Source organism: Jaculus jaculus, chromosome 12 (assembly GCF_020740685.1).
Source record: "Jaculus jaculus isolate mJacJac1 chromosome 12, mJacJac1.mat.Y.cur, whole genome shotgun sequence".
NCBI classification, from domain to species: domain Eukaryota; kingdom Metazoa; phylum Chordata; class Mammalia; order Rodentia; family Dipodidae; genus Jaculus; species Jaculus jaculus.
Genome location: NC_059113.1, coordinates 75,115,123 through 75,142,472, shown reverse-complemented (window position 1 = coordinate 75,142,472; position 27,350 = coordinate 75,115,123). Strand labels below are relative to the sequence as shown.

The 27,350-nt window shown below is 43.5% G+C and overlaps 1 protein-coding gene across 1 annotated transcript; it reads right to left on the bottom strand.

Moving 5' to 3' along the window:
- Window positions 1-9,551: 9,551 nt before the first annotated feature.
- On the bottom strand, window positions 9,552-14,786 carry LOC105944168. Its single transcript, XM_045131317.1, is given in 2 exon segments — window positions 9,552-14,279; window positions 14,281-14,786. Coding segments are annotated over 2 exon segments (5,106 nt in total). The 3' UTR covers window positions 9,552-9,679.
- Between the last annotated feature and the right edge of the window lie 12,564 nt (window positions 14,787-27,350).

Genomic DNA, 27,350 nt, shown 5'->3' with positions numbered 1-27,350 from the left:
CCAGCTCCTGCTGCAATGCCTTCCCCACCACAATAGACTACACCTTCAAATTGTGAGCCAGAATACTCCCTGCCTTCCTTTAGTTGCTTTTCTCAGGCACTTTGTCACAGTGCCACAACAATAAGACAAGCAATTAATATAATAGTACTTACTAGCACTGTAAACATTCCTAACCCCCACCACCAAAACTTATCAATGACAAACAACACAATAGAAAAAAAAATAAATAGGAAAGAAAATAAGCATAAGTCATGGAACAGTAAATGCAAACACTTCATAAACATATGCAAAAGTATCAATTTCACCTGTAATTAAGAAAGATACAAAATGCTGGGAATGGTCACATATGCCTTTAATCCCAGCACTCAGGAGGCAGAGGTAGGAGGATCACTGTGAGTTGGAGGTCACCCTGAGACTACATAGTGAGTTCCAGGTCAGCCTGAGCTAGGTGAAACCCTACCTTGAAAAACTAAAAAAGAAAGAAAGATGTAAAACAAAACACATGTACTGTGTTAACTTGTCCTATTTCTGAGGTAGAAAATCATCTAAAATATCAGAACCATTGAGAACTGATGAGTGTAGAGGAAACTCTACCCTCTGCCCTGTTGTTTGGTAGTACTGCAAGAATGACAATTTATCCATATCAAATAAATGTAAGTATGTCCTTTGACTTCACATCTTATTTTAAAGAACTGTATATTAGGGCATTTAAGTACTGGTAAAAAAAAAAAAATCAACCTGAACATTATTTTATTGGTGAAATGATTGAGTAAATTCTGAAAATTCAAGTGAATATTGAAAAAAATATATTTTTCAAATGTAGTGTGACAATCTTTATTGTCAAACTTGATGGGATCAAGAACCAAATAAGAGACTTATTTCTTGGGCAGGTCTGTAAGGGTGTTTCCACTGAGAGAGGACGATATCTCCCATTGCCAGCAACACTTCTGGCAGCAGCCTATACATGAAGAAGTTCATAGTTGTGTGTGGAAAGGAGGAACGGGCATCCTTTTGCCTGACTGCTCTTGCTACTTGCTGGTGAGGGCATTTACCCTGATACTTCCATCCTTCACGGATGTTAGAACCAGCTTCATCAGCTTTCCAACATGTCTAAGAGCACCTGCTCTCTCCTCCAAGCCTTCAATGACACATTAGTGCTGTTGAGGCAGCCAGCCTGATAGACTGAGCAGCTACCAGGTTCTCAGCCTCTCCAGAATGCAGACAAGACAGCCATAGTAGGAGTACCCAGTCCCTAACATGTAAAACAATGAAATAAATTCCTTTTGTAGGATTTATTCATTCTAACCATTCTGTTCCTCTAGAGAACTCTCGCTAGCACAAGCATCATTACTTTGGATTCAGAAAAAGCTCTTTGGACTCAGGAGCCAACCTGCCCAAGTTTGAATTGCTGCTCCTACCAACACTCAGTAAATTGATCCCATCTCAGCTCCTTCTCTATCCATTTCAGACAATAGAACTTACTTCCAATGGGAGCTTGGGCTAAGTGAGATAAAGCATAGATAGGACCTGGGTTCCAGAGGTACTGAGACAATGTTCATGATATTCTGTTGTATAACAAAGTTCTATTGTATGAATCTAGCCATCTACATATATACTGTTTTTTGTTTGTTTGTTTGTTTTTTGTTTTGTTTTAAGGTAGGGTCTCGCTTTAGCCTGAGCTCACCTGAAATTCACTATGTAGTCTCAGGCTGGCCTTGACCTCACAGTGATCCTCTTGTCCTCCAAAGTGCTGGAATTTGCACCACCAAGCCCAGTCTCATACATATTTTTTGTTGTTGTTGTTTTCAATAGCATAGGAAGGGGTGGGGGGGGGGGGAATGAGAAGAAAGTAGAAAGTTTGGGGCTGGAGATATGACTCAGTAGTTAAAGGCACTTTCTTGGAAAGCCTGTTGGCCTGGGGTTCAGCTCCCCATTACCTAGATAAAACCAGATTTACAAAGTGGTACATGTGTCTAGGTTTCATACAATGGCAGGAGGCTCTAGAATGCCCACTCATTCTCATTCTCTCACTCACTCACTCTCGGTCTGTATGTGTGTGTGTCTCACAAATAAATAATTAAAAAAAAAAGTAGCCAGGTGTGGTAGCATAAGCCTTTAATCCTAGCACTGATCATAGCGCAGAGATAAGAGGATCCTGTGAGCTCCAGGCCAGCCTGGGACTACAGCGTGAGTGCCAGGTCAGCCTGGGCTAAGGTGAGACCTTACCTCAAAAAAAAAAAAAAAAATTCTAGCATGATGGTGCATGCCTTTAATCCCAGCACTTGGGAGGCCAAGGTAGGATTGCCATGAGTTTAAGGCCAGCCTGAGACAACATAGTGAATTCCAGGTCAGCTTGGGCTGGAGCAAGACCCTACCTCAAAAAACTAAAAAGAAGCCAGGCATGGTGGCACACGCCTTTAATCCCAGCACTCAGGAGGCAGAGGTAGGAGGATCACCATGAGTTCGAGGCCACCCTGAGTCTACATAGTGAATTCCAGGTCAGCCTGAGGTAGAGTAAGACCCTACCTCAAAAAACAAAACAACAAAAAAAAAAAAACCTAAAAATGAGTAGAAATTTTTAACTTTTTCTTTCCACACTCTGTGCAGTATGGCTTGTTACAAATACACACACACACACACACACACACATATATGTATATATATATTTAATCTTTTATCATTAGAAATATATATATATTTAATCTTTTATCATTAGAAATTATATATATATATATATATTTAATCTTTTATCATCAGAAAGATAACCCAAATAGGTATAGTGAAGCATGTTATAATCCCAGCATCTCATGAGGCTGAGGCCAGAAGTTCAAGACCTGCCTGAGTAACAAATCAAACTTGCAATATGCCACCTCAAAATAAATAAATAAATCCACAAATCGTTTTGGAAGTAGGGTGTGGGAATAAAGTTGATGGGGAACTGTGTGTGCAGAGGTTGGTTGGAGACAGGTAAAAGCAGGGTTGTGGATTTATGGAAAAGGAGCATGGTATTACTCAGATGTTTATGGAAACTTTACAGAAGAAAGGAATGTGAAGTATTGGCTGTAATCTGGAAAACTGAACTCTGGATCCTCACCCAAAGAAAAACTGACCATGGTTCCCTCTTACACTTTATGGGAATAAAGTCCAAACCCAAGTCCAGAAGCCTATCTGCAGCCCTCTCACTCCGCCCTGCACCCTCCCAGCTTCACTCCAGCCACACAGAACTCTTACACTTCTAAGACCTGTCTGTCCTCTCTAGCTTCAGGCTGCTCTTCCCCATCTCCATCTCTTTCATTCCTAGCTAACTCCTCAACCTAGCTAAGACACTCCTCCTGGAAGGTTCACCTGAATCCCTCAAGGTTTATTCCCTCCCCACCCCTCATCCCACCTCCTACCTAGTGCCAGAAATTGAACACAGGACTAAAGAATGTAAGGGAAGTGCTCCACCAATGGCCCACACACCACTCCTCAGGTCCACTTCTAAGGCCTCCCATATCAGCCTGGAAAATAATCTGTATGTGCATGTGTGCATATATATACAGGTGCACCATATGTGCATGTGCGTGTTTGTGTAGGCCAGAGAACAACCTTGGGTGTCATTCCTCAGGTGCTATACACCTCTTTTTAGACAGGATCTCACACTGGCCTGAACACTCTAAGTAGGTTAGATTGGCTGGTGAGCCCCAGAGATCCACCTCCCCAGCTGTGGTATTTCAATGTAAAATGCTTCCATACCCTCAAGTGTTTGTGATTAAGTGTCTTATTTAGCCCTCCAGCTGGTGGAAACTTGGGGAAGCAGAACCTTGCTGGAGGATGTATGCTTCTGGGGGCAGGCCTTGGGGTTGATTAGTACAGTCCACAATGTATTCAGCTCCAGCTTTGCTTGATGCTCTGTCTGCCTGAAGTTGTGAGCTGGCTGCCAAGCTTTTCTCCACCATAATGAAGCTTCCCCTTAAAACTGTAAGCCCAAAATAAATCATTTCCTCCCATAAGCTGCTTCCATTTGGGTATTTATCTCAGCAATATGACTCTAATTGCTATACCAGCTCTAGGTTTACAGGTATGTGCCACTACACCTACAGTATTTACATGGGAAAAACTGAGGTCCTCATGCTTGAAAGACAAGCACATTACCACTGTGCTCTCTCCTCAGTCCCCTAAAAAGAACACTTTTATTGGCCTAATGAGTGTCAGTTGATTGCCTCTGCAACTGTTGGGGCTTGAAAATGAAATACCCTGCACAGGTTTGGGTGTTAAAGGAGTGATCCTTTTCTGGTTGTGGGAGGCGGTAGAAACTCCAGAGGTATACTCTAGCTGTAGGAAGTATCTTGCTTCCTGGCTGCCATAAATTGAACAGCTCCAGCCCATCATGCCCTTCTGCCATAATTCCCTGCTTCATCACAAGCCCAGCAACAATGGAGACAGCTGACCATGGACTGAGCTCTTGAAACTACAATTCAAATGAATCATTTCTCCTTAAAACGGTTTCAGATATATGTCACAGTGGGAAAAAATGTCTAATGCACTAAGTAGACTGCAAATCCTTCAAGAATGATACTTGGTATTATTCCTTGCTGACTTCAGTAGACAGTTTCATGTTGCAGGGATTAACATTCAAACCAGACAGTTTATAGGATGAAGGGTTTATTTCATCTTATAGATCTAAGAGGAAGGTCTACCAATGGTGGAAGAAGCTGGCTCCCATTCATAAATTAAAGCACAGAGACACCACCAAATATCCAGCACCATGAGCATGCAGAGCCACAGCTCAAGCACTCTGGGTACCTTTGGCCTGGAATTCAGATCCACCCCCAGTGTCACCTCTTCTAGCCAGACAGTTGGAGACAAGCTTTAAAAAACACCTGAAGCCAGGCTGGTGGTGAGAGACCAGAAAGAAATAACACGTAACTAATTAAACAATGACACTGCCATTGTAGAACAAACCATTGTGAACAAAGGAGGATCCCGGGCTCAGCTCAGATAAGGAACTAACTGATTAAAGTGCCGACCTTTGCTTCTGAAACTCATGCTCGCTTGCTCAACAGGACATTCCAGAAATACTTAGCTCTGGGGGCCTCCGGCCCCTTGCAAAAGATAGGATCTGCAAGCAGTCTGCTGACCAGAGATGAGCAACTAGAAATGTTCCCACACGTGCCTTCTTGGAACCAATCATTTTAAAAGATGCTATGTGATATAACCCTTTTGCCCCCTTTCCACTCTTTTCCTTTATAAACCCCTACTTTTATTTTTTTTATTTATTTTTTTTTTCCTGTTCATTCTTTTTTATTTTATTTATTTTTTTTTTAATTTTTATTAACATTTTCCATGATTATAAAATATATCCCATGGTAATTCCCTCCCTCCCCACCCCCACACTTTCCCGTTTGAAATTCCATTCTCAATCATATTACCTCCCCATTACAATCATTGTAATTACATATATACAATATCAACCTATTAAGTATCCTCCTCCCTTCCTTTCTCCACCCTTTATGTCTCCTTTTCAACTTACTGGCCTCTGCTACTTAGTATTTTCATTCTCACACAGAGGCCCAGTCATCTGTAGCTAGGATCCCCATATGAGGGAGAACATGTGGCGCTTGGCTTTCTGGGCCTGTATAAACCCCTACTTTTAGAAGGTCGAGGCTCTCTCCCACTCCCGCTGCATCGGTCTGTGTGGATTGAGTCCCTGCTTAAGCTTGACATTAAAAGAAACCTGTTGCTTTTACATTCGAGTGTCTCGGCTTCTGTGGCGGTCCTCTAGGTGACTCCTGGGTGACCGGGGGTCTTGGCTCCTGGTCAAGGGTCGTGGCACAACAGTGGCACACGCCTTTAATCCCAGCATTTGGGAGGCAGAGGTAGTAGGACTGCCGTGAGTTCGAGGCCATCTTGAGACTCCATAGTGAATCCCAGGTCAGCCTGGGCTAGAGTGAAACCCTACCTCTAAAAACAACAACAACCAAAAGTAGAAAAAACACTTGAGTATACTGGGGGACATACATTCAAACTACCACAGTCCCTGGACCCCCAGGAGACTCATGACCATCTCCCATAGTAAACTGTATTCAGTCCAACTTCAAAGGTCTCTATAGTTTTAACAACTTTAAGATTGTTCCAAAATCCCAAATCTCATCTGAGATATAAGACTGTCTCCTAACTATGAGTCCTATAAAATCAAACAAATTACATGTTTTCAACATATAATGGTACACAGTAAACATTTCCATTGCTATAAGTTATAACAAGGAGAGACCGGACCAGAGCAAAATCAGTAACCATACTCATCAAATATCTATAGTCACAAGTCCAACATCCTTAATCAGTGACCAATGACAACAGTCTCTGGATTTTCCAATACCACCCTTCCAGCTCGGCTGAGTAGCCAGGGAAATCTTCTATCCAGTATCAGCAGTACTCCATGGTAGCCGTTGCACAGTCCTTATATATGCAAAACATCCTCAGGATTCCATTTCAAACCATGGTCCATTTTCAACTCCCATAAACTGGCCTTTCCAGCCTTTAAATTAGGAATATACTGTTTCCCATGCCTCATCTCAGCAGAGGCTCCTGAAACCATACGCACTTCATGACCCCATTTCTATGCATTTTCATGTTTCAAAAACCAATACCAGGTTATAGGGATGCAGCCATATTGTTAATACATCTTGACCTTGAAGAGCAGGTTTCTTACATTCAGGCATCTCCTTTTTAAGAGTTTGCAATTCAGCCAGGCATGGTGGTGCATACCTTTAATCCCAGTACTTGGGAGGCAGAGGTAAGAGGATCACTGTTAGTTCAAGGCCAGCCTGAGACTACATAGTGAATTTCAGGTTAGCCTGGACCAGAGTGAAACCTTACCTCTTAAAAAAAAAAAAAAAAGAGTTTGCAATTCTACCATTTATTCTTTCCTGGGTGAAATCACCTCAGGCATCCTTTCCATTGTTTCAGTGAAAAATTTTTGGGCCTTCTTCCTTAAGATTGCTAATGTGCTTGAAAACAGCAGCTCTAGTAACCTACCATCTGTAATTTGTCTCTGTGCTTATAATTTTTTTTTAATTTCATTTGTTTATTTACAAGCAGAGAGAGAGAGAGAGAGAGAGAGAGAATGGGTGCACAAGCACCTCTAGCTACTGCAAACTCCAGTTACATGTGCTGTGGGGTTTCCCGGAGGGGTCCCCGCTCAGGGCTGTCTACGGGACCCCAAGAACACTCACGCAGGACGCTCTCAATGCAAATCGCACGAGGTTTATTGAATCCGATGCATCGGGGCTCAACACAGATTCCTCTCGCAGGAGGGGTGAAGAGCCCCTAGCAACGGGTTTGGTCAGCTTATAAAGGCTAAAACCATAGGTATACATATTCATAGGGGCTTTCCAGCCGTGGGTCCCTTTGATTGGGTGGGGCCCACGGGGCGGGCTCGAGTCTGGGGGCTTCAGATATGTGTTGACCGTTGATTGGTTGTGTCCAGGTGGGGAGTTATCTTAGTGAGGAACTAGGAGTTGTTTGTTCAGCTCGAGTCCCTGGAATTTAGGCATTGTGTAAGGCGCACAAAAGGTCAGGTTCCTCATGGTATGCTTTTTACAAAATGGAGGCGGTTGTAAAATGGCAGTTCTGCAGTTCAATGCAGCAGCAAGCAAGCCTTATTACAGAAGCTTAAAAAGGCAGGATAGCGGAGCAACTAGAAAACAGGGCAACTTTTATCCTTTCATTTCCCCCTTTTCTTTGTCATAATTCCAATCATGGAATTTCAGTTTCTGCAAGAGACTGGTACTGTTGTTTAAGTATCATGACTTGGACTGTGCTGATCCTTTCTCTAATAAAGGTAACTAATTTATTTATTATGCACGGACCAAAGGTGAAGAGGAGAATTAAGATGATGAGTGGCCCTAGCAAGGTGGAGATTAAAGTAGTCATCCAGGGGGACCTGGTGAACCAGGATTCATACCAAGACTGGTTCTGTTGTCTCTCTCGTTTACGTTGTTCCAGGCTTTCTCGTACTTTCTGCAAGCTGTTTTCTACTAATCCAGTCTTGTCTGCATAGAAGCAGCACTCTTCTTTTAGGGCTGCACAGAGTCCCCCCTGCTGTAAAAACAATAAATCTAGGCCCCTTCTATTTTGTAATACAACCTTTGAAAGTGAAGAAACCGAGTCCTTTAGGTTCTGCATTCCTGACTGTAACTCTTGTAGATCTTTGTCTATTGCTAAGCTAAGCTGAGCGTATTGTTGGTTAGAGGTGACAAGGGAAGCTATGCCAGTGCCTGCTCCTGCCACACCCAACCCCGTTATTAAGGCTAATGTAAGAGTAGTTATGGGCTCTCTCTTATTCCTAGAGGGGGCAGAGAGGTCAGGATTCCAGATTCTTTGAAAATCATCAGAGTTTCTTATAGTAAGCCTGGGCAGCAAGTTGATAAGCACACAATAGTCCTTTTTGTCTAGGAAGGTTGTTATTTCTATATAGGTAGTTAACCCTGTAGAGCAGGCGAGGTAGGCGTCTGAGGGGGCCGAAGCATATGTGTAACTTTTGGAATCTATGGTGAGAGTCTGATTACAGATCTCTTGGAGGGAGGTAGGGGGCAACATATGAGGGCCTACCAGACAGAGTCCTACTCCAGAGACAAAACTCATAGTGAGTCATTGAGTGCCAGGTGGGGGCCTCCACCGTAGGCCAGAGGTCTCATTGGTAAATGTTACTTTTCCTGAGGCGGCTAGTCCTTCATAGAAGGGGGGGCTGGAAGAATAACAAATCCAACATTCCCCCAGAGCGTGGTTGACAGAATTAAAGACCTGAATAGAGGAATTGATCAGAGTTAGGATGAGATCGGCAGAGGAAGGGGACCTTGGGGGAACTGTGGGTCTGAAAAAGGTGGAGGCAGCTGCAGTTGGGGAAGTAGAGGGGAGTGATTGCTGGGGTGGTTCAGGTTGAGCTGGGGATTGTGGGTTATGGAGTACAGGGTTGGGGCCTATACTGGCTTTTTGGGAATCTGGGAGAGTTTTGGTTAGCTTAATCTTAAAAGTTAGGCCGATGTCCTTCCCTGACACGTACAAGCAAAGGCCCCACTCAAGTCCTCTATTATTTTCCCATTTTGCCCTTTTTCCTTTTTCTGTAAAAGATATCAGGATGGGGTTACACCAGTTATTACATCTCTCCTGGGGAAGTACTATAAGTTGTCCCCCTACGATGTGGTGGGCTAAGTCTTTTTCTTCTATGGGGCTTTTTCTTTTTATTGTAATATAGTCCCATGAAGAGTAGGGGCGCCAGGACCCATCTCCAGTAGTTTCACATCCCCAAGAGGCACAAAAATAGTCGTTATAATAACCGCAGTAATTTGATGTTCTTGGTCTATGGGAGGGTCCGGGGCAGACATAAATTGGGGCCGTATTGAGAAGGGTTCTGTCAACCGTGTTGCCACACCCATACTGGGGAAGGTATTGATTTCCAGTATTTATAGGCTTGTTTTGTGGCCAAAAATGGTCGGGGGTGCCCCACTGTGGGTCGGCTCCTAGTGCAAGGGCACACAGGTCTACCTCGAGAGGGGGCCAGGGAGTAGACGTTGATAGTTAAGATGTGGAATTAGCTACATCTCCTGCTTGGTTAATGATTTGCCAGGTATAATTGTAAAGTTGATAGGGTGAAGAGGATAGAGAACAAGGCAACAATATAATTAACAATGTCCAAACCTTAAGAAACTTCATTGCAGCTGACAGAGACACGGCGAAGACGCAGTTTAAGGGGGTTATCAGTCTTTGTCAGCTGCCAGCGGGGGTCAGGTGATGGAGCTGGTTTCACGTGGGATGCGTGGATCCAGACAGCTATCCCGTCTACCTTCACGGCGGTGGGTGTCGTCAGGAGTACCGTGAAGGGCCCTTTCCAACGAGGTTCGAGGTTTGAGGGTCGGTGTCGCCTCACGTAGACTGAGTCCCCCAGCTGGTATGAATGCGGGGCTGGGTCCTTAGCAGGCAGATAGCTCTCCTTCAGTTTTGGCCATAAGTCCTTTTGGAGGATATATAGCGCCTGGAGCCTGTGGTTCAGATCAGAGGAAGAAATTATATCTGGGGTCTGCATTAACAACTTATTAAGTGGGGTTGGGACACCAAATAAAATCTCAAAAGGAGTTAGGTTAAACTTGTAAGGGGTGTTGCGAACTCGGAAGAGGGCCCACGGAAGGAGCATCACCCAATCTGTACAGCCAGTCTCCAAGGACAATTTAGTTATGGTCTCTTTTAATGTTCTATTCATTCTTTCTACCTGCCCTGAGCTCTGGGGTCTGTAAGCACAATGTAATTTCCAATTAATCCCCAAAGTTTTGGCCACCTCCTGACTTACCTGGGCAACAAAGGCAGGACCGTTGTCTGAGCCTATTACCTGAGGTACCCCATATCTGGGGATGATTTCTTCTAAAAGTTTTTTGGTTACCATTGTGGCAGTCTCTTTCTTAGTGGGATAGGCTTCCACCCATCCAGAGAATGTGTCTATAAAAACTAGAAGATATTTATTCCCGTAGCGAGCAGGTTTCAGCTCAGTGAAATCAGTCTCCCAATATAAGCCTGGTCGATCTCCGCGAAGTCTCTTTCCAGGGTCCGTCTGGGAGGTCTGGGCATTTACTTTTTGACATGGGATGCATTGTTTTACCAGCTTCTCAGCCATTTCTTTGAGTCCTATTATGTGATAGTCAGTCTTTTTGAGGGTTTCTATTAATTTTCTAGCTCCAAAATGAGTTAGCCTATGCAGCTGTTGCAGAGTGGATTCTGTTTGTTGTCTAGGTAGGATATGTTTTCCTTCTTCTGTCTCCCATCTTTGAGTGTCCTTATTAAATTTCTTTTGTATCCTAGTCATATCTTCTAGGTCCTGTTCAGTATATTCTGAAGGCTGTAACTTTGGGAGGCCAGTTTCTTTTTCAACTAAGGAGAGCAGACACGCTCCTTGAGCAGCCTTTTTGGCCTCTACATCAGCCATCCTGTTTCCTCTTGCCACTAGAGAGTTTCCTTTCTGGTGCCCCGGACAATGGACTATGGCCAGCTTGGCCGGCCGATGCAGGGCATCGAGTAAATCTAAAATTTCTTGTTTGTTTTTGATTTCTTTTCCTGCAGAGGTTAATAATCCTCTCTGTTGGTATATGGCACCATGTACATGTGCAGTTGCAAAAGCATACCGGCTGTCTGTATATATGGTAGCTTTTTTTCCCTCTGCCATATTTAGGGCCTGGGTTAATGCAATTAGTTCGGCCTTCTGGGCTGAAGTGCCTTCAGGCAGTTTGATAGCCCAAATCACCCTGTCTCCGTCAACAATTGCCACCCCCGCCATCCACTTACCTTCAAGGAGGTAGCTACTGCCATCAGTGAACCAGGTTACCTTGGCGTCCGGTAGTGGCTGGTCCATCAGATCAGGTCTCGTTCCGGTAACCTCAGCCAAGATGTCCCCACAGCTGTGGATTACTGTGGAGTCGGGGTCTGGCCAGAGGGTAGCCGGGTTTAGTTGAGTAGGGGGTGCAAACTTGACTCTATCCGAGTTAAGAAGGAGACTCTGGTAGTGGGTGACTCGGGCGTTTGAGAGCCATCGGTCTGGAGGCTGGCGGATGACACTCTCCAGTGCATGGGATGCAATGACTGTGACAGTCTGCCCCAGAGTTAATTTATCAGCATCCTTCAAAAGTAAAGCCACGGCGGCAATAATCTTAAGGCAAGGGGGCCACCCAGCGGCCACAGGATCCAACTTTTTTGATAAATAGGCCACTGGCTTTCGCCAGGGCCCTAGTTTCTGGGTCAGTACCCCTTTTGCAATGCCTTTCTGCTCATGTATATACAAGTAGAATGGCTTGGAGGTGTCGGGAAGGGAGAGAGCGGGTGCCTTTAAGAGGGCACGCTTGATGTCGTCAAAAGCCTGTTGTTGTTCCTCTCCCCATTGGAAAACTGCAGATGTCTTGGTCAAGGGGTAAAGGGGGGCCGCCAGGGCAGTGAACCCCGGTATCCACAGTCTACAAAATCCTGCAGATCCCAGGAATTCCCGTACTTGTTTGGCATTTGCAGGCACTGGGATCTGTTCCACAGCCTGTTTACGTGCTTCCGTTAGCCATCTCCGCCCTCCTTTCAGGGAATACCCCAAGTAGGTTACTTGCCTTTTGCAGAGTTGGGCTTTCTTCGCCGAGGCACGGTAACCCAGGCGGGCCAGTTCCTCTAATAGTGCCTTTGTTCCCTGTTCACATTCAGTTTGGGTTCCAGCCGCAAGGAGTAAGTCGTCAACGTATTGGAGGAGAGTTACCTGGGGGTTTGAGGTTCGGAAGGAGGCCAGGTCCTGGTGAAGTGCCTCGTCAAAGATGGTGGGTGAATTTTTGAATCCTTGAGGCAACCTAGTCCAAGTCAGCTGTCCGGAGATTCCGGAGTCTGGGTCCTTCCATTCAAAGGCAAAGATAAGTTGACTTTTTTCATGCAGTGGCAGACAGAAAAAAGCATCTTTTAGGTCCAAGACTGTGTACCAGTCTCGGTCCGGAGGTAGTGAACTCAGGAGGTTATAGGGGTTAGGCACGGTTGGGTGTAGGTCTTCAACCCTCTTATTAACCTCCCTTAAGTCCTGAGCTGGGCGATAGTCATTGGTATTTGGCTTGCGCACTGGTAGCAAAGGGGTATTCCAGGGAGATTGGCACCTTCTTAGGACTCCTAATTCTAAGAGCCTCATTATGTGAGGTTTTATTCCTTCTCTGGCCTCCTGACTCATGGGGTATTGACGTACCGAGACAGGTGTTGCGGAAGCCTTTAGATCAACAATTATTGGTGGTTGATGGGTGGCCAATCCCATCCCGGCAGTCTCGGCCCATGCTCCCGGGACTTTGGTGAGCCATTTGCCAATGTCTGCATTGGTCTGAGGCCTTTCAAATAGCCTATGTTCATCTTCTAGTTTCATGGTTAGAACATGGATAATTTCCCCATGTTGGTCAGTTACTTGGGGGCCCTTCTTTGTGAAGGTAATTTGGGCTCCTATTTTTGTTAATAAGTCCCGTCCCAATAAGGGAGCGGGGCAGCCTGGAATCACGAGGAACGAGTGGGATACCCGGCCCACGCCTAGGTCCACCGTTCTTCGGGTAGTCCATGAAAATTGTTGATTTCCGGTAGCCCCGAGCACCCATGATTTCTTGTTAGAAAGGGGTCCTTCTGGTTTCAGTAGGACCGAGTGTTGGGCGCCAGTGTCCACTAGGAACCGGATGGGTTTCCCCTCCACCTTCAAAGTTACCCTAGGCTCGGGGAGGGGATCCGAGCCCCGTCCCCCTCATTCATCATCTTCTAGGGTCAGAACCTCTTTTGGTTTCTTTTTGGGGCAGTCCTTAATCCAGTGTCCCTTTTCTTTGCAATAGGCACATTGGTCCTTTTCTAATTGGCGCCTGTTGCCCAGGTTTTGTTTCTGTCTAGTATCCCTAGGTCTGCCTGTGTCTTTTCTATTCTGGATTACGGCAGCCAGAATTCGAGTCATGTTTTTCTCATGTCTCTTATCACGTTTATAGTCCCTTTCTTCCTGTTCTTTTGTCCTTCTCTCTTCTCTTTCCTCTTCAGTTTCTCTTTTATTATAAACCTTTTCTGCTTCCTTAACTAAGTCTGACAGAGTATAGCGGCTTAACCCATCTAGTCTTTGCAATTTCCTTCTGATATCTGGCGCTGACTGGTCTACAAAATACATCAGCACTGAAACCCTTTGTTCCTCCGCCATAGGGTCAAAGGGCGTATATCTACGATAGGCCTCCATGAGGCGCTCGAGGAACAAAGAGGGGACCTCATTAGGTCCCTGAATGACTTCCCTTACCTTGGCCAAATTGGTAGGGCGTCTTGCAGCCCCGCGGAGACCAGCCACCAGAGCCTGGCGATAGATTCGGAGATGCTCCCTACTGTCAGGGGTGTTGAAGTCCCAGTTGGGTCTGATCAGGGGGAACCCGTCGTCTATAACGTTCTGGAGTTGGGTTGGGCGCCCGTCGTCACCAGGGACGTTCTTTCTGGCCTCCAACAGGATACGTTCCCTCTCCTCAGTCGTGAAGAGGGTCTGGAGTAACTGCTGGCAATCGTCCCATGTGGGCTGGTGGGAGAAAACTAGGGATTCCATGAGTGCAGTTAATTTTGAGGGGTCCTCCGAGAAGGGAGGGTGGTTGGCCTTCCAATTATAAAGGTCTGCAGAGGAGAAAGGCCAATATTGTAGGGGTGACAGAGGTCTCTGAGTTGGGTCATCTCCTGGTCCTAAAGGGGGTGGGGGTCCTATAGCCCTGAGTGGTAGGGCAAAGGTAGTATCAGGAGACAGAGCTCTGGGTCCCTGTGGCTGGGCCCCCCTGTGTCCCTTCTTGTGAGGGGGCAGGAAGAGGAGCTGTGGGGGTGTGGGTTGGCGGGTAGGGAGGTGGTGAATCCAGGAGGAGCTCCGTCTGAATGTCCGGGTAAATCTTCTTTTCCTTCCGGGGGGGTCCTGCAACGAGAACTTTTGAATCCCCCGAGGGGCTACTGTTAGTGGGTTGGGGAGGAATCCAGGGCTTCAACCAGGAAGGCGGGTTTTGGACAAGATCCTGCCAAGTAAAAATGTAAGGCATTTGGTCGGGGTGGCCTCCGGGCTCCTGCAAAATGATCCGTTTAACAGCCTGAATAAGATCTGGGTTGAAGGTCCCTCCTCGGGGCCATCCAACATTAAACATAGTCCATTCTCCCTCACACAGAGTTTGCCATTTTCCTTTCTTTATTTCAACAGATAAACTATGAGCTCGGCTCTTAACGTCAGTCCAGTGAGCTAATGTCAAGTCCAAAGGGGTTGAGATAGTCTGTCCCATGTTAGAAGAGAAATAAAAGAGATAGGAGAGCAAAAGGATCTGGAGAACGCCGAGAACAAAGAGACTGCTCAAGTAAAAACGAAACTGAAGCAGATGGCGGCGAGTGGGACCCAGATGATGCTTCCCGACAGAGGTGAACTCGATCCGAGTTCTTCAGATAGGAGACAGAAAAACCTGTCTCCTGGGGGCAATCAGGAGCGTCTTCCAGATTGCTGGGTGGTGGTCCTCAGGCCCGTCAGCCCCGACTCAGAGCACCCAAAGGGAAAGCATCCAGATACTGAAACCGGTTGAAATCGAGAATTTTTCCAGAGGACAGATAAAAGTACAGACATACACAGACAAGACGGGAGGCGCCTCTTACCTCTGAGGGGTCCTAGATGAGGTCTGGGGTCCTGTAGAGTCTCCTGCCTGGCTCGCCAAATGTGGGGTTTCCCGGAGGGGTCCCCGCTCAGGGCTGTCTACGGGACCCCAAGAACACTCACACAGGACGCTCTCAATGCAAATCGCACGAGGCTTATTGAATCCGATGCATCGGGGCTCAACACAGATTCCTCTCGCAGGAGGGGTGAAGAGCCCCTAGCAACGGGTTTGGTCAGCTTATAAAGGCTAAAACCATAGGTATACATATTCATAGGGGCTTTCCAGCCGTGGGTCCCTTTGATTGGGTGGGGCCCACGGGGCGGGCTCGAGTCTGGGGGCTTCAGATATGTGTTGACCGTTGATTGGTTGTGTCCAGGTGGGGAGTTATCTTAGTGAGGAACTAGGAGTTGTTTGTTCAGCTCGAGTCCCTGGAATTTAGGCATTGTGTAAGGCGCACAAAAGGTCAGGTTCCTCATGGTATGCTTTTTACAAAATGGAGGCGGTTGTAAAATGGCAGTTCTGCGGTTCAATGCAGCAGCAAGCAAGCCTTATTACAGAAGCTTAAAAAGGCAGGATAGCGGAGCAACTAGAAAACAGGGCAACTTTTATCCTTTCAGTGCCACTTTGTGCATCTGGCTTTGTGTGGGTGATGGGGAATTGAACTCAAGTTGTTAGACTTTGCAGGCAAGTGCCTTAACCACTGGATAATCTCTCTAGCACTGTGCCTGTAATTGTAAACTTGCTTAAAATTTTCCAATTTAAATCTTATATTTTTCAGTTCTATATCTTCCACCAAGCACATCATTACTTTCAAATTCAACCTTGATCAAACTCTCTGGGCACAGGAAGCAGAATGCAGTCAACCCTTATGCAAATAGCCAAGTTCCAACAAAGTTCTCTGAGGTCTTTCCTTCCCCTTTGAAAGTTCATAAGCAAAGCTTCCAGATACAATTCACTCTTCATTTAACATTTTTAAATTCTAATCAGAATAGTCCATAAGACTTGGCTTACGACTCTGAAGGCATCTTCAGTTACAAGTACTAAGTTCTGTCCCATTCTTCTAGCACAAAAGTAACAAAAGACCAAAACCCACATGGTCAGATTCATCACACAGCAACACCACTCTCAGTACCAAATTTCTGTTTTAGACACTTTCACTCTTCTGGGAAGAACATCCAAACTAAATACAATTTATAGAAGGGTGGTATTTATTTCAGATTACAGATCCAAGGAGAAGTTCCATAGAAGAAGCAGGCTGCCATTCATAAATCGAAGCAGAGACACCACTAAACAGCCAGCACAACAAGCAAGCACAGCCAGAGCTCAAAACTTCTCTGAACACCTTTAACCTGGAATTCAGATCTGACCCCAGTGACACTTCCTCCAGCCAGACAAGCTTTAATAAAACATCTCAGCCTATTGTGAGGAGCATACATTTAAACTACCATACAGGGATATACAAGTATTTGTTAAATAAATCAGTGATTTTAAACACACAAGATAATTCCCCTTTCTGTCAGCCCACAGACAGGAAATTCCCACCAAATCGTATCAATGCAAGTCTAAGTTCACATGACAGTTATATGGCTCACTAAAAGTGTATCGATTGTCCTAGGGATTGAATGTCAATCAAGTTGGTTAATGTAAGTTCTACCCTGGAGAAAATCACCTTCCATATGCAAAAGCAGAATTCTGAGTGTGTAGAAAGAACAGGCTATAATTTTAAGCAATATATTCTTTTTTTTTGGTTTTATTTTTGAGGTAGGGTTTCACTGTAGTCTAGGCTGACCAGGAATTTACTATGTAGTCTCAGGGTGGCCTCAAACTCATGGTGATCCTCCTACCTCTGCCTCCCAAGTGCTGGGATTGAAGGAGTGCACCACCACACCCAGCTGATAACTTATTCTGATAAGCTCTCTTGAGAAGCCTTTTGTGGGTACTTCAGAATCTTGATTTATTAACTAATTCAGCAAATATTTAATGACCCCAACAAGTGCCAACTTTTGATGACAGAGAAGGGAGCAAGACAGATAATCATGGACTCACATTCTACAGGGAGTTAAATGGAGGAACAGATAAGAAATGTGAAAAATGACTACCAGTTAGGATGGCAGTGTAGGAACCACGCCAAAGCAGCCTGGGGGGAAAAAGCCAAAAATAAACAAATAAAAAAACCTGGCAAAATACACTCGTCCACTAAAGAGTGAGGTGTATAAAAAACTACCAACTGTAGTAGAGAAGTAGGAGAGATCCAGAGCATCTACAGCCCACACAGGCAGACAGAAGCGGCTCCAGCGGTGGCGGCAGAAGGTCCATGGGGCCACAGCTGCAAGGCTCAGATTAAGCCACACAAAAAGCCAGATGAGGGGATTTTCCACTCACACGGGAGCTCAGCACAAATTCTCTCTCTCCACTTGCCTATTTTATATCTATCTCTCTCTCTCTCAAATAAATAAATTAAAATAAAATATTTTTTAAAAGAAGGCAAAAAGGAAATCAAAGGAATAAAAGGAAATCAAAGGAATAAAGGAGACATGGAAAAACCAATTTAATGAAATAAAGAGGTTAATACAAGACATAAATAAGGAAATAGAAATAATAAAGCAAAACCAGTCAGAATTACTAGCAATGAAGAACACAGTCAGTGAAATAAAAAAATAAATAAATAAATAAAAAACTCTAGAAAATTTCACCAGTAGAATGGATGAAGGAGAGGACAGAATATCTAAACTAGAATACCAGGTGGCAGATCTAATAACAGTCCAATGAAGAGAAAAACAAACTAATAGGAAAATATGAATGAGAATTTCAGGATATTTGGGACACTATGAAAAGATCAAACATAAGAATTCAGGGTATAATAAAAGGAGAAGTATTTCACTTCAAAGGCATAGTAGGTATTTTCAACAAAATCATAGAAGTAAACTTCCCCCAAATTAGGAAAGGGATATCAATGCAGATACAGGAATCCTTTAGAACACCAACTAGACAAAACCTGGAAAGAACCTCTCCTCACAATATTACAATTAAACTACCAAACATGCAAACCAAAGAAAATATATTGAAAGCAGTTAGAGAGAAAAATCAAGTCACTTACAAAGGCAAGCCCATCAGGATCACAGCAGATTACTCAACACAAACTTTAAAAGCCAGAAGGGCTTGGAGTGATGTATTCCAATTCTGAAAAGTAACATATGTCAACCAAGGTTACTTTATTCTTCAAAGCTATCCATTCAAATAGACAGAGAAATAAAGACACATTCCACAACAAAAGCAGGCTAAAGGAATATTTGAAGACAAAACAGACTCTACAGAAAATACTTGAAAGAATCCTCCATGCTGAAGACAAAGAAAAGCACATGTAGAAGAAACCTGGAAAAAACAAACCATACTCAAATAATAGTTAATACAAGAAAGCAAAGGTAAAACCAGAAGAACTACAAAAACATGCCAAAAATAAACACACACCTTTCAATAATCTCTCTTAATATCAATGGCCTCAATGCCCCAAACAAAACATAGGTTTGCAGACTGGGTTAAACAGCAGGATCCTTCATTTTGTTGCCTCCAAGAAACTCGCCTTTCTACAAAGGATAGACACTATCTGAGGGTGAATGGTTACAAAACGGTGTTTCAAGCAAATGGACCTAGAAAAGAAGCAGGGGTTGCTATTCTAATATCTGACAAGGAAGACCTCAGTCCAACATTAGTTAAGAAAGATAAGGAAGGTCACTTTATATTGATTAAAGGCACACTCCAACTGGAGGACATTACAATCCTAAACATATATGCGCCTAACATGGGGGCTCCCAACTTCATCAAACAAATGCTATCAGAACTAAGGTCAAAGATAACACCAAACACAGTTAGAGTGGGTGACTTCAACACCCCACTCTCATCAATTGACAGGTCATCGCTGCAAAAAATAAACATAGAGGCATCTGGATTTAATGAGGCCATAGAACACATGGACCTAACAGATATACACAGGACATTTCATCAAAATGCTGCAAAAGACACATTGTTTTCAGCAGCACATGGAATATTCTCTAAATTAGACCATATATTAAAACACAAAGCAAATCTTAACAAATAAAGTAAAACTGAAATAATTCCTTGCATTCTATCTGATCACAATGGAATCAAACTACAAATCAATAGCAAGAAAATCTATAGAGCATATACAAAATCATGGAAACTAAACAATACACTACTAAATGATGAATGGTTCATTGAAAAAAAATCAAGACGGAAATCAAAAAATTCATGCAAATCAAATAATAATGAGAATACAACATACCAAAACCTTTGGAACACAATGAAGACAATCCTAAGAGGAAAATTTACAGCTTGAAGTGCCCATATTAAGAAATTAGAAAGGTCTCAAGTAAATGACCTAATGCTTCACCTCAAAGCCTTGGAAAATGAAGAACAAGGCAAACCAAAAATCAGTAGATGCTAAGAAATAATAAATATTACAGCATAAATTAATGAAATAGAAACAAAAACAATAATTCAAAGAATCAATGAAACAAAGAGTTGGTTTTTTGAAAGGATAAACTAAGGATAAACCCTTAGCAAATCTGACCAAAAGGAAGAGAGAAGAGATACAAATTAATAAAATTAGAGATGAAAAAGGCAGCATCACAACAGATACCAGATAAATTCAAAAAAATCATAGTGACATATATTAGAACATATATACTCCAGTAAGTTTGAAAATCTGAAAGAAATGGATAATTTCCTTGATTTATATGACCTGCCTAAATTAAATCAAGATGAGATTAATCACTTATATAGACCTATAACAAGTATGGAGATCCAAGCAGTTATCAAAAATCTCCCAACTAAAAATAGCCCAGGCCCTGATGGATTCACTGGTGAATTTTACCAGACCTTCAGGGAAGAACCAACGCCATTGCTTCTTAAACTTTTCCGTAAAACAGAAAAAGAAGGAATCCTACCAAACTCATTCTATGAAGCCAGCATCATTCTGATAACAAAACCAGACAAAAATAGAACAACAAAAAAAGAAAATTACAGACCAATCTCCCTCATGAACATAGATGCAAAAATTCTCAACAAAATATCAGCAAACAGAATATAAGAATATATCAGTATAAGAATATATCAGAAAGATCATTCATGTGACCAAATAGGCTTTATCCCAGAGATGCAGGGATGGTCCAACATATGCAAATCAACAAATGTAATACATTATATAAATGGACTGTAGGACAAAAATCACATGATCATCTCATTAGATGCAGAAAAAGATTTTGACAAAATCCAACCTCTCTTCATGATAAAAGTCCTACAGAGACTGGGAATAGAAGGAACATATCTCAGCATAATAAAGGCTATTTATGACAAGCCTACAGCCAACACATTACTAAATGGGGAAAAACTGGAAGCTTTTCCACTATAATCAGGAACAAGACAAGGGTGTCCACTGTCCCCACTTTTATTTAATATAGTACTGGAAGTCGTAGCCATACTAATAAGGCAAGAGATGCACATAAAAGGGATACAAATTGGAAAGGAAGATCAAGTTACTATTTGCAGATGGCATGATTCTATATATAAAGGACCCTAAAGACTCTACCAGCAAACTGTTCGAGCTGGTAAACACCTATATCCATGTATCAGGATACAAAAATAGAGACACAGACATCAGTAGCCTTCCTATATGGTAACAACAAATACACAGAGAGTGAAATCAGAGAATCACTCTCACTCACAATTACATCAAAAAATAAATAAATAAAGTACTTTGGAATAAACCTAAACAAGGAAGTGAAGGATATCTACAGTGAAAACTTTAAAACACTCAAGTGAGAAATTGCAGAAGACACTAGGAAGTGGAAAGACATCCCTTGTTCTTGGATCAGAAGAATCAATATTGTGAAAATGGCAATACTACTGAAAGCAATCTACACATTTAATGCAATCCCTATCAAAATTCCAATAGCATTCTTCACAGAAATAGAAAAAAAAAAAACAATCCAAAAATCCATTTGGAAGCATAAAAATCTGAAACATCTAAAACAATACTGAGCAACAAAAATAAGGCTGGTGGCATCACCATACCTGATTTTAACCTATACTACAGAGCCATAGTAACAAAAACAGCATGGTACTGACAGACATGTAGATCAATGGAAAAGAATAGAGGGCCTACATGTAACTCCGGGTAGCTATAGCCACCTGATCCTCAACAAAAATATGCCAAAAGTACTCCTTGGAGAAAAGACAGCCTCTTCAGCAAATGGTGCTAGGAAAACTGGATATGTATTTGTAGAAGGATGCAAATAGATTCTTCTCTGTCTCCATGCATAAGAATTAAGTCCAAATGGATTAAAGACCTCAAAATCAGACCTAAAACTCTGAGACTGCTAGAGGAAAAAGAAGGGGATACCCTTCAACATATTGGTCTTGGCAAAGACTTTCTGAATATAACCCCAATTGCTCAGGCAATGGAACCACAGATTAACCGCTGGAACCTCATGAAATTACAAAGATTTTGATTGGCAAAGGACACTGTGAATAAAGCAAAGAGGCAAACTACAGAATGGGATAAAGTCTTCGCCAGCTATACATCTGATAGAGGATTAATATCTAGGATATACAAAGAACTCAAAAAAATAAATAATAAGAAATCAAACAACCCTGTTAAAAAATGGGCTATGGAACTAAATAGAGAGCTCTCAAAAGAAGAAATACAGATGGCATATAAGCATCTAAAAAAATGTTCTACATCCCTAGTCATCAGGGAAATGCAGACTAAAACTACGTTGAGATTCTATCTCACTCCTGTCAGATTAGCTATCACCATGAAAACAAATGACCATAAATGCTGACGAGGATGTGGAAAAGTTCCTTTTACACTGTTGGTGGGAATGCAATCTGGTCCAGCCATTGTGGAAATCAGTGTGGAGGTTCCTAAAACAGCTAAAGATTGATCTACCATATGACCCAGCTATAGCACTCCTAGGCGTATATCCTAAGGACTCATCTCATTTCCTTAGAAGTACATGCTCAACCATGTTTATTGCTGCTAAATTTATAATAGCTGGGAAATGGAACCAGCTTAGATGTCCCTCAACTGATGAGTGGATAATGAAGATGTGGCACATTTATACAATGGAGTTCTACTCAGCGGTAAAGAAAAATGAAGTTATGAAATTTGCAGAAAAATGGATGGATCTGGAAAGGATTATACTAAGTGAGGTAACCCAGGCCCAGAAAGCCAAGCGTCACATGTTCTCCTTCATATGTGGATCCTAGCTACAGATGATTGGGCTTCTGTGTGAGAAGGAAAATACTTAGTAGCAGAGGCCAGGAAGTTAAAAAGGAGATTATAAAGGGAAGAGAAAGGAAGGGAGGAGGGTACTTAATAGGTTGGTATCGTATATATATAAGTAGAATGATTGAGATGGGAATGTAATATGATGGGGAATGGAATTTCAAAAGGGAAAGTGCTGGGGGGGAGGGTATTACCATGGGATATATTTTACAATCATCGAAAATGTTAATAAAAATTGTGAAAAGATAAAAAATTAAATTAAAAAAAAAGAAAATGTGATGTTGGCTGTCCCTCCTGCCATGCTTTTCCCACCATACTAATCTTCCCCTTGAAACAAACTTGAGCCTAAAAACAAACCCTTTTCTTCCTTAAGCAGCTTCTGGTTGGATATTTTGTTTAGCAACAAGAAAATAACTGATATACCTGTTTCACTGCTATCCTTCCTTATGTCCTTCAGCTTGCCCAACATAATCAGTAGTTCTACAAGAAGATGAAAAACTTTATTAACTAAGAGTCAAAATATTTCCCCAACCAAGGTGAGGCATGGTGGCACACACCTTTAATCCCAGCACTTGGGAGGCAGAGGTAGGAGGATCACCGTGAGTTGGACTTTAAATGTAAAGAAATAAAATTGCCTCATTCTTCTAAATTACAGCCCAAAGAAACCACTTCCAACTTTGTGCTAAAGTCAAAAATTATTGTGTCCAACACTGAACTCTCTTACTATCATGAATGAAAGTTCAAACGTCAGGTTTTGTCACTCTGGAAGTGAACTTAGCTCCCAAACCAGAAACTTCCCTTCACCCCAAGGAGCTGATCCTGGTAAGCTGACCCAATCATTCCCTAGTAGGAACAGTCCTCTTGGAAACTTGTGATATAAGGAAACATAAGAGGAACTGCACATTTCTGGCTTCCAAGAAAAAGGAGAAAGCTGGACTTCCCATAGGCCAAACTTATTCACTTGGCAGACCTGAAATAGTGTCAAGTTTCTTCCTCTATATATCAAGAAATATCTGCTATGATAAAGATGTACATCTCCTGAAATACAAAGGAATTTTTAAAACATCGACTCTTGGGGCTGGAGAGATGGCTTAGCAGGTAAGGCACATGCCTGCAAAGCCTAAGGACCCAGGTTCAATTCTCCAGGTCCCTCATAAGCCAGATGCACATGGTGGCACATGTGTCTGGAGTTCATTTGCAGTGGCTAGAGGCCCTTGTGTACCCATTCTCACTCTCTCCCTCCCTATCTCTAATAAATAAATATATATATATTTTTTTTAAATGGACTCTTATTTAAGAAATATTTACTGAACACCATGGTGAAAATTTAAGTGAGCCAGAGCTAGATGCTGCCTACCAACCGGCCAACCACTAGCATTTATAGCATGTCATATATGTCAACACCTCCTACTTTAGATCTTTGTTATAGCAAGGCTTTGTTACCAATTTTTAGTACAGAAAAATTAATACCAAAACCCAAAATATGTGATTCCAGGAACCTGACTGATGGAAGCAGTCATCATTTGAAACCTCATTGGAGTAGCAGTTATAGATGAATGGAAATTTTTTGTCATTTTCCCCCAACCCCTACCATTTATTTCCCCTCACTTTGTTTTTTTTTTTTTTTTTCTTTTTTTCTTTTCCAGGTTTTTTGTTTGCTTGTTTGTTTGTTTTGTGAGGTAGGATCTCACTCTAGACCAGGCTGACCTGGAATTCATTGTTGTCTCAGGGTGGCCTCAAACTCATGGCAATCCTCCTATCTCTGCCTCCCAAGTGCTGGGATTAAAGGCATGTACCACCATGCCCAGCTTATTTCCCCTCACTTTGAAATTGAACTGGACCTAAGATTTTTGAAATATTTTTATTTATCTGCAAGCAGAGAGATATAAAAGAATCAGAGAGAACGGGTGCACCAAGACCTCCAACCACTGCCAATTGACTCAAAATGCATGTGCCATCCTGTGCATCTGGCTTCATGTAAATACTGGGAAAGTGAACTCAGGTTGCTAGGCTTTGAAACAAGTGTCTTAACCACTGAACCCTCTCTCCAGCCCCCATAATTGCTTTTTAAAAAACTTTTTAAAAAATATTTTTATTTATTTACTTGAAAGAGATAGAAACAGAGGCAGATAGAAGACAGAATGGGCACACCTGGGCCTCTAGCCACTACAAACTCCAGATGCATGTGCTACCTTGTACATCTGGCTCTACCTGGGTACTGGGGAAGCAAACCTGGGTTCTCGGGCTTTGCAGGCAAGCACTCCAACCACCTAGTCATCTCTCCAGCCCCTGATTGCTTTTTACCAATAGAATATGTCATTTCCAGGCCTGGAATATTTTTATTTGTGTGTGTGTGTGTACAGAGTGCAAATATCACCCACTTTTTTTTTTTTTTTTGATACAGGGTCTCTCATTAGCCTGGAGCTTACCATTAGACTAGCTACATAGTGAGTCCTAGAGATGTCCCTGCCCCTTTATTGCTGTGATTACATGTGTACTCCACCATGCCTGGCATTTTTACATAGGTACTGAGGGCTGAACTCAGGGCTTCATGCAAGCACTTTACCAACTGAGCTATCTACCCAATCTGACCTGGAAGTTTTTGTCTTTCAGCTTCTGAGTCCTAAGCCAGTAGGAAAGAAGTCTGACCAGACACTGGAGAAACCACGTGAAGAAAGGCTTTGAAATGTATAGGAAAGAAGAAAAGCTGTCAGAAGAGCCAGCTGAGCTTTCCAGTCCCTTCTGCCCCAGATACATGACTGGAACCACGTGAAAGACCACACAGCAAAACTAAACATGCACAAAATAAATAAATAAATAAAGCTGGGCTTTCATCCCAGCACTCGGAGGCAGAGGTGGGAATATCACCGTGAGTTCGAGGCCACCCTGAGACTACATAGTGAATTCCAGGTCAGCCTGGACTAGAGCCAGACCCTACCTCAGAAAACCAAAAAAAAAAAAAAAAACAAAACAAACAAAAAAAACTAGACATGCACCCAGGAAACCAACAAAATCACTAGATAAAATAAAAGGTGACTGTTTTAAACTGCTAAGATAGGGGAGGGGGCTGTAGGACAACAGACTGCTAAAATATTCTGTCACTATAGTGAAAAGGAAATAGAAAAACCATGTACATAGGTTCTTGTTTTTCTTTGGGACTGATACAAGCATATTTCACTGGCCATTGTTCAGGTCAAAGAAGTCAGGAAGCCCAGATCTACAACACATGTGGGCAAAAAACAGAAATAGCATGTAGTTAGTACTAGTGTCTCCTGGACAGAGATGAGGGCTGGAGAGGTACATCTTCCACAGAGACAGCAGGGAAATCTTCAAAGTAGATGCCATGTCATGAAACAAAAGTAATAGCAGGAAAAATGAATGTAGGTGACAGGTGTTTGAAGATGACTTCTATGTAAGGCAGGAAAAAGGCAGACAAAAAGTACCAACAAAAGCACAAGGAGGAATCGGGTTTCAAAGGAAAGTTTCAATACTGTGATAGTCTGTCACAGGCCTGCAACCCCAGCACTGGGGAGGCTAAAAGGAAAAGGATGGGAGTTGTTAGATAGCATGAGCTACATAGTGAATTCGGGGGCAACCTGTACTATAGTTAGATCAGGTCTCAAAGCAACAAAATAATAGTCAAGAACAAAAAACCAAAATGGGTGCTTTGTTTTTTGAGATGGGGGTGAGGGTGAGTCTATGTACTTGGAGAGCACCGTGTTGGGATTAGAGGTGTGCACTGCGCCTGGTTTTATGTGGTGCGGGGGATGGACCCCAAGGGTTTGTGCATGCCACCCTATCAAGTGAGCTACGACGCCAACACTAGTTTGGAATCTTGATGTACAAACGCAGTAGCCTGCTAATTGCTCTCCCACCCCAAAATCAGGCCTTCATACACCTGGTTGCTTAAACTCCCTGGAAACTGTTGACCTGGTCACTTGTCCATCAAAATCTTCAGCGGGTCCTCCAAAGCCTGTCAATACTGTCCCCTCCCCCATTTTTTGACACTAAAGATTATCTAAAAACTAGTCACCTACTTTTCTAGACTATTTGTCTACTACTAGTTACAGCTAAAAAACTCCTTCGTGCCTAACAAGCACTCCGCAGCTCATCTCATAAGCAGCCAAGGCACGCTTAAGCCTCTTCTCCATCCTCAGCTTCCGTCGCAGGGAGAGGGCCCCTCCCGTGCTACTCTTCCATTCCTCACACCAGGAGGAATGAGACAAACACGACAGACTGGGGCAGGAGAGAACGTGTCCAACCAGTTGCGTGCGGGGATGAGGAGTCTTTCACGCTGGCATGTGACGGATCTTACACACAGCAAGCAGTACACTAAGGGACTGGGCAAACGGGCCGCTTCCTGCCATCCCCTCCCTCCCGCCGCGGGGACGGCGAGTCCGAGGAAAAACAAGACCTTTGATGCCAGAACCCAAGAAGATCCTGCAGAAGCTTCCGTGGCCCAGGTCCCAGGGAGTAAGTGGCAGCGCGGCACGCGGGTGGCGGAGCCCACAGGGCGCCGAAACTTCAGGGCGCCGCCTCGTCGCGACACCCACGAGCCCTGGGAGGGGCACCGCGCGCCCATTCAAACCCTGTCACCGCCTCCCACCCGCCCGCCCGCAGCCAACGCCCAGAGACGCCAGTGCACGGCGCTCTCCGGGAGGCGATCCTGGCCAAAGGTTCAGAGAGGCGCTTGGCGCTCCCGATCCGCGCACGCGCCGTAGGCGCCGGTCCGCCCGCCCGCGCGTACGTGCACGCGCCTGCGCGCAGCCAGCGCTGCATCTTTTCTCCGGCCCCGCCCCGTTCTCGTGCTTCACGGGGCCAAGGCGACCAGACGGCAAAGGAGAGTGGGGAAATGTGGGGCGAGGTGGGCGGGGCGTCGCACGCGAGCGCGGCCAGCA